Source organism: Hippocampus zosterae, chromosome 1, assembly GCF_025434085.1.
Source record: "Hippocampus zosterae strain Florida chromosome 1, ASM2543408v3, whole genome shotgun sequence".
Lineage (NCBI taxonomy): Eukaryota > Metazoa > Chordata > Actinopteri > Syngnathiformes > Syngnathidae > Hippocampus > Hippocampus zosterae.
In genome coordinates this window covers 19,992,698-19,999,818 of record NC_067451.1, presented here as the reverse complement: position 1 = coordinate 19,999,818, position 7,121 = coordinate 19,992,698, and the positions used below count along the sequence as shown (strand labels likewise).

Genomic DNA, 7,121 nt, shown 5'->3' with positions numbered 1-7,121 from the left:
CCCTGGGTCTGCGTGGGTTTTCTCCGGGTGCTCCGGTTTCCTCCCACATTCCAAAAACATGTGTGGCAGGCTGATAGAACACTCTAAATTGTCCCTAGGTGTGAGTATGAGTGCGATTGGTTGTTCGTTTCTGTGTGCCCTGCGATTGGCTGGCAACCGATTCAGGGTGTCCTCCGCCTACTGCCCGAAGACAGCTGGGATGGGCTCCAGCACCCCACCGACCCTAGTGAGGATCAAGCGGCTCGGAAGATGAATGAATGAAATTATAAATTAAAATTTGTAAAACAAAAAGAAAAAAAGCAGCATCCAGGTAAAGGTTTTAGCTTGTCTTTAGCGAAGATTGGCATGAGGAAAAACCAAGTGCCTCAGCTTTGAGGGGTTGATCCTCTTTCTCCTCTCTGTTAATATTTGCCCTGTTTTGGAGAAGATTCTCTCTGAGGGGACAGATGTTGCGACAACACACAGCCAACACAAAATGGATGAAATCCCTTGCAATCATTTTACCCAATTCCTCATCATTGTGTTCTGTTTTGCTGGTTTTATAGCTTTTTGCATAAATTGGCTCATAGAGCTCTGGGTTGAAAATCTAGGCAGTTGTGACATTGCAGTAGCAGCAACAGTTGCAGACACACTAGCGCCTTCATTAATAGCTGGTTCCCTTGCTTGTTCTTTCTCTTCAAATTGTACTAATGGTACTTAGAGCAATCGCCTCTGCATTGTACATAGTACAGTATTGTATAATAACTGTAAAAGAGTAAAGCTGACTTTCAAGTACCAAGCACAACTTTGTCAAATGTGTCAAACAGCACATTTGAAATTTCATCCCTCACATTTTTTTGTTGCTTTTTAAAAATAAATCCTACTTCACGGATTTCACTTATCACTGCTTCTTTTTAGAACATAACCCCGCGATAAACGAGGGATTACTGTACTAGCGATGTTCCCAAAGGCATGCTTGGATGAAAGAAGAACTTGAATCTGGGATAAAACAGAACAGATATTGTGAGCAAATACAGTACATCATCTCACGTCACGCATAAAAAAAAAAATCAATCAAGTTAACGTTCTATTGTTTATTTTCACTCCTCATGGTGTGCAATGGCCATGTGTCCTAATAGTTGTGTTCATATACAGTACAGTAGCGTATGTCAACAGTCAAGACAACATTGCAAACTTTCTGGTGTTTCTTTTTATCCATCAAATGTTTGAGTGTAATATTATGTTTGTAAAACTGTAACAAACACATTTTTAGTAAGAAAGGTCTGTCATGATTTGTAAAAATAAAAAAAAAATCCAAAAATACGAATGTATATCGATGGAGCTACTGTGATGTTCAACATTTTTTACTGATGATAGATCAACATAAAATGCATATTGGGCAAATATTTGTTTCAATAACAGATGATTCAACTGCGGTCACACAGAACTACAGAGGTTGCTGACTTTATACTGTTTCTCAACATTAGGCATATAAAGTCTTGTGAAGCTGATTTGTTTTTCAAATAAGTCACCTAACAACATCTCTCAAACAACATTGCTTTTATTGAAAACTCAGCCAGGATTCTGTACAGCAGAGTATGTGTGTGTGCAATGTACAGGGGCCAGAGCAGGAAGTGCTAAAGACTCAGTTTCCCATGGTGCGTTGTACCTTGAACCACAAATCTTGTGTAAAAGGGCAGTGTCTCTTGTTCCTTCTTCAGAGCTTTGTAGGGAATGAAGATAGGGACAACAAATTAAAAAAAAAAAAAGAGAGATAGGGGAGAAAGTAAGATCAGCCCAGAGGGGAGAAAGAGAAACATGGACAGTGAGGAATGGAGGTCTGTTCCACGAGATCCAGGTCTCGAAGACTCTCACACTTCCCCCTTTTGACCGTTAAAGGTGGTCAGGTAAGGCCTCAGACATCTCTTCCCCTTCTCCTCTTCTTACGCCCCTCTCCCTCACTTCCGGTCTTTCTCTTTCTCTCCTTCCCCGAGCCTCACTTGCTGGCCAAGGTGTAGCAGCCTTGTTGGTGCCACTGCATGTCGCGGATACGGCGCACGGACTGCAGCTGAGGGGTGCGGGCGCCGTATTCGTTAAAGTGCTTGTATTCGCCCTTCTCCAGTAGGTACTGGCTACCACGGTAGCCAGGGAACTGATATCCCACAAGGCTGAGGAAGAAAAAAAAACAGAAGTGAACAATGGAAAGGCGACGGCCGGTAACTGACTTCCAAGGTTCCATTGTGAGCTACACTCACGTTCCGCAGCTAACGATGATGCTGCCAACTCTGTCAGTGAAACCGTAAGAGAACAGACTGGGGACGTCATCATCCATGATCTCCATCTTGCGGCCCTTGAACTCTCCCAACTCGTGCAGGCAGATCTTGTGTTTATCGGGGTCCTGTTGTGAAAGACCCACAGAAGCTCAGCAGTGGTGGCTCGCTAACAAGGGGAACTCCAAAAGTAAGTAATTTTTTATTTTCTTACCATTCGAACAGGCCTGAAGGACAGTAGGTAGTCGTTCTTCTGACAGTTGCTCCAGGAATCCCAGCGAGGATACTCACCCTTCTCCAAGATGTACATCTCACCACAGAGGTTTATCTGCTCAAAGCCCACGAAGCTGCCAATAACAGGGCATTATGTTGGCCGCCACCGCAAACACAGAAGTTGACAGAGAATACGGGGCTGGAGGGGGCACTTACGGGCCGCTTTCGACACGGAGGGAGCGCACACGTTCCATGCCCAGCTCGCAGATGTTCATCACCTCACTGCTGATCTCGATCATGCGGCCCTGGAAGTTCTCCTGGTCGAACACCAACATCTAGAAGAAGCAAGACAAAATCACATTTTTCAGTTTCCATCGGAGAAGTTCATGTGAGAGAGGTCCTCACCTTGTAGGAAGTCAGACCGATCTCTGACTTCTTGCTCTGAGCGGCCTTCCCATCAGTCTGGGACGAGGATTTGGATTTGTCACTAGACATGATTGCTGGGTCCGAAAAGAAGGGACAAAGTTCCATCATCATCCAGCCTCGCAAAATCACCGTAATCTGTCCACATACCACACGGAGGGTGTGGGCACTGTGCACGCGTGCGCCTTACCTGATGCTTACGCTGAGCCTCACTCAAAGAATGTGTGCGGCCCGGGTGCACCCCTCCCTCATATACCCTGGCGCCAACAGGAGAGGGATTAAGGCGAGAGAAACAAACATGCTGAGGTCAGAGACGTGACACAAAAGAAAATACCACATCATCAAAGGGACAGAATATGGGCGGAGCCAGTGCAGCAGGGTGGGAAATATCCAGTAACCAATCGGACCAATACATTGGACACACCTGGCTAAATGTTTGAAAATGCGAATGATAAGACTTGAAAGCAGGGTTGGGACACATTGTATTGATAAAATATTAAACATAATAAGCTTTCTCATAATGTAGTAACTGTGTAATAGTTACATTAAACGGGTCTACATAAAGCCACTGTATTCAACTGGGATTAATCAATCTGATAAAATACCAAGTTGAATATTTTGTAAATTGTACACATTTCCATTGGATGTTCGTGAATAGCCTCCGGGCTCTTAGTGGTGGTCTTGTGCTCCCGTGTTAATCCGCTCACTCTGTGCCTTTATCAGTCGTCCTTTGTGCAGGCATACACACTGGACTGCTGACCGTGGACCGAACATACCGGACCACCATTGTCTCCTCACCATGATATGTGCTGACCTGGTCACAGCCGGCCCCTGGTGTCCTGGGGGCGCGCCTCTCTGCGGGCTGCGAAACGTGCAAGAGTGGGCGAGGCCTTGCGGGAACGTGTGGCTGCAGGAGAGCCCCACCCATATACCATCCCTCACCCACCTCCGCACCATTCATGACCTGACTGCCCATATAAAACTGAAGCGCCAGGTCCTCCCAAAACTCTGCGCGAGGCAGGCGGTAGGTGGTAGGTGCATTTGACTCCAGAGCTCTTCCCCCAAATAAAGTAGGTAAGGTCCTGTCTCTGCTCCAACTACAAGCACAGTGTGTCAGAGGATCGTGTGCTCGGAATAAAGGACAAACTACAAACTGTATTGGTGTTTTTGCTCATAGTATTATAACTCAGTCATTCTCTCATAAGTCTGTTTTTGTCTTCACCATCCATGCATGAGGCGTGAAGATGTTCAGAACGACCAGGTCCCCGCTGATGCAACCCCCGGGCAACTCAGGAACGGGCATGGCTCTCGTCTTCAAGGTAATACCAGACTTTTTTTTTATTTTCATTTTTTACAGTTGGCATTGACATTTACCTCGTGTCGCCTCGACAGGTGACTGTGTACGAGCAGGAGCATTTCCAGGGCAAGTGCCTGGAGTTCACCTCAGAGTGTGTTAATATCCAGGAGTGTGGTCTGGACAACATCCGCTCCATCAGGGTAGAGAGTGGCGCGTAAGTCTTTTGGCCATTTTGGCACCTCGACAGAAATCATCCCTGTTAGAATTCGCACCTTTAAATGTTCACATGGATCGTGAATTCCGTCATGAGGAGAATTCTCATGCTACTTTGCACATTGTGCACTAAAGTAAACCAGTACCTGACAGTGTTTAGCACCGCAAGAAGGTTCAGTAATTAATAGCAATGATCACAAATAAAGCGATTAGAAAACGTGATTCCGTTTGCAGTGTTCTGCCAGTGTCGGACCTGGCAAACCGAGATACTGTAGTCGTACAATTTTATGATTTGAGAATTGTTACCTTCAGGTTACGATTAGGTTAGTTTGCCTATTCGTTGTGTGCTAGAGTGGGTTCTGTCCAGATCTTTCAGCTTCCTCTCACGTTCACAAAAACAAACAAACAAAAACACATTAGGATCATGGGTACATTACTCCTTTCCCACTGCCGCTAAATCACGGGTAAACATGCTTTTTTGGGCAGTGGGAAAGGAGCGTCGATCCGTGCCAATCCGTGATCGTCTCGGATCGCCTCCGCTTGCAGTGTGAAAACCGAACACGGGACTTCCCGGCAATTACGTGATGAGTCATAACATCGCGCGCCATCGGCCTCGTGTATAGCAGTCCCCCATAACAAAGTTAGGAGATCGCCCCTGAAGCTGTTGTCTCAGTAGTAGCAAAGAGTTGATCCTCCGCTGATTTTCGACCATTTTGAGGACGGTAAAAAGCATGATAAACGAAAGAACAATCGCTTCCATGTTGTTTTGTTTACTGCCAAGAAATCCATCGCACTGTCATCTACGCAATCACAGCGTGGTGACGTAACCAGACGCAAAGTGGCGGTTGGGGGTGGGGCGCAGAATCCCCTTGTGTTGGTCAATGGGAAAGGGACAAGCGGGGAAGGGGTAATGGAAGGTTTTAAATGCAAGCGCCAATGGCTGCCGTGTCCGTTAGGTACCGGTACTACCATATCATTCACTGACGGAACAGTCACGTCACGTGTCCTTTATCTGTTTGTGAAGCTGGGTCGGTTTCGAGCACCATGACTTCCAAGGCCAGCAGTTGATCCTTGAGAGAGGAGAATACCCCCACTGGGACTCATACAGCGGCTCCCTCTCTTACCACGTCGAACGCCTCATGTCTCTACGCCCCATCCACTGCGCTGTAAGTACACGATAGGCTCAGAATTGACGCCCCTGCGGTTCCTCTTAATCCAAAACCAGCGACCTTCTTCCAGTCTCACCAGAGCAGCCGCATGATCATCTTTGAGAAGGAGAATTTCATGGGCCTCAGCGTAGAGGTCTGTGATGACTACCCCTCTCTGCAGGCCATGGGCTGGCTGACACCTGAAGTGGGCTCCATGCATGTGCAGTGCGGCGCGTAAGTCTATGCAACCGGTGAAATTCCACAGACCCCCAACAAACCTTCCCAGAGAGCTATCTTTTCCAATCTAAAGTTGAAGTTGAGAAGGTGAGCCTCCCCACCCCACGGAGAACATGGCTGCCCTACTTGAATCATTTGGCCTTTTACAAGTTCCAAACGTGATTTTCTTTCTGCTGACCCATAATCGAGATAGGCCTTTGACCTGTCTTGGCAAGTTAAATTAGATCAGTGCTGCCCAACCTTTTTGAGCCAAGGTTTTTTTTTTTTTTAACAATGAGAAAGATCTCACAGCAAACCGCCAGATATAAATGTTACAAAAATATATAAATACAATGAAACGGTGACCCTGTTTCAGTTTACTCAATAATGTATTTGCTCAGTTTAAAATTCGGACCATGGATCTATCCCTCCGTCCATCCATCCAACCATAGATGGATCTGTTCTGAATAGGGCAGGGATGTCCGCAGTCGATCCTCAAGGGCCGCTCTCGTGCCCGTTTTCCATCTGTCCCTGCTGCAATACACCTGATTCAAATGATGAGGATCGTTCTCATGCTTCTTCAGAGCTTGCTGATGAGCTGATCATATATGAATCCGCTGTGTTTCAGCAGGGCGCCACGGAAAACAGGCCCGCAAGGACCGGAGATGGACATGTCTGGTCGATGTTGTCAGAAGACTTTTCTGGGATGATCAAATTCAATGTGATGTCAAAGTTTGACTTGTTTGACAAAAGATTTGTTGGCTCCCACAGCTTTGTGTGCTACCAGTTCCCCGGCTACAGGGGCCAGCAGTACATCATGGAGTGCGAGAGACACAGTGGGGAATACCAGCATTGCAAAACCTGGGGCTCCCACTGCCAAACTCCCCAGATCCAGTCCATCAGGCGCATCCAGCACTGAGAGGAGGACAGCAAATCTGACACGACAGCTCCTTTCTACCTATGATCGACTCCTTCCGTCTCCTCTTCATTCCTGTTAATGCTGTTTCACAGATGAGTGTGATAAGAGACAATATGGCACTGCTAAAGCACAGGGACCTCTACAATCCACACACACATGGCGACATGGATGACGGGTGTCTTTTTATTTGGTTCGAGGGCCCACCTCACAAAGCCACACACTGAGCTGCAATTGAAGGCCACTTGGAGGGGGATTTCGAAGTTGTGGCGCAGTTCAAGTGTGCCCATTTTGCGTGGCGGTCGACTCACAGCAGGTTGATAGCGAATAAAGTCATTTTCACTTCAAATGTGTGTAACGTTTGACTTTTTTTCCTGAAATACTTGCCACGTACACTGGCTGGCAATCAGTTCTGGGTGTACCCTGCCTGCTGCTCGAAGACCCTT

At 46.8% G+C, this 7,121-nt stretch overlaps 2 protein-coding genes across 3 annotated transcripts; one reads left to right on the top strand and one right to left on the bottom strand.

The window, feature by feature from the left end:
- Positions 1 to 1,522: 1,522 nt before the first annotated feature.
- On the bottom strand, positions 1,523 to 3,176 carry crybb1l1 (crystallin, beta B1, like 1). Its single transcript, XM_052070659.1, has 6 exons — positions 3,076 to 3,176; positions 2,868 to 2,962; positions 2,679 to 2,797; positions 2,464 to 2,596; positions 2,235 to 2,377; positions 1,523 to 2,147 (listed from the first exon to the last, which is right to left on the bottom strand). Exons 2-6 carry the CDS (start codon positions 2,955 to 2,957, stop codon positions 1,976 to 1,978), a joined length of 657 nt encoding a protein of 218 aa, XP_051926619.1. The 5' UTR covers positions 2,958 to 2,962; positions 3,076 to 3,176; the 3' UTR covers positions 1,523 to 1,975.
- Positions 3,177 to 3,422: 246 nt separating this feature from the next.
- cryba1l1 (crystallin, beta A1, like 1) lies at positions 3,423 to 7,024 on the top strand. 2 transcript variants are annotated; one of them, XM_052070679.1, is made up of 6 exons: positions 3,423 to 3,959; positions 4,130 to 4,204; positions 4,278 to 4,396; positions 5,420 to 5,561; positions 5,635 to 5,777; positions 6,531 to 7,024. In XM_052070679.1, the coding sequence occupies exons 2-6, from the start codon at positions 4,130 to 4,132 to the stop codon at positions 6,676 to 6,678; spliced, it is 627 nt and encodes a 208-aa protein (XP_051926639.1). In that variant the 5' UTR covers positions 3,423 to 3,959; the 3' UTR covers positions 6,679 to 7,024. The 2 variants fall into 2 exon arrangements, with proteins under 2 accessions (XP_051926639.1, XP_051926631.1); XM_052070671.1 differs by having other exon boundaries at positions 3,428 to 3,959; positions 4,122 to 4,204.
- Positions 7,025 to 7,121: the final 97 nt, after the last annotated feature.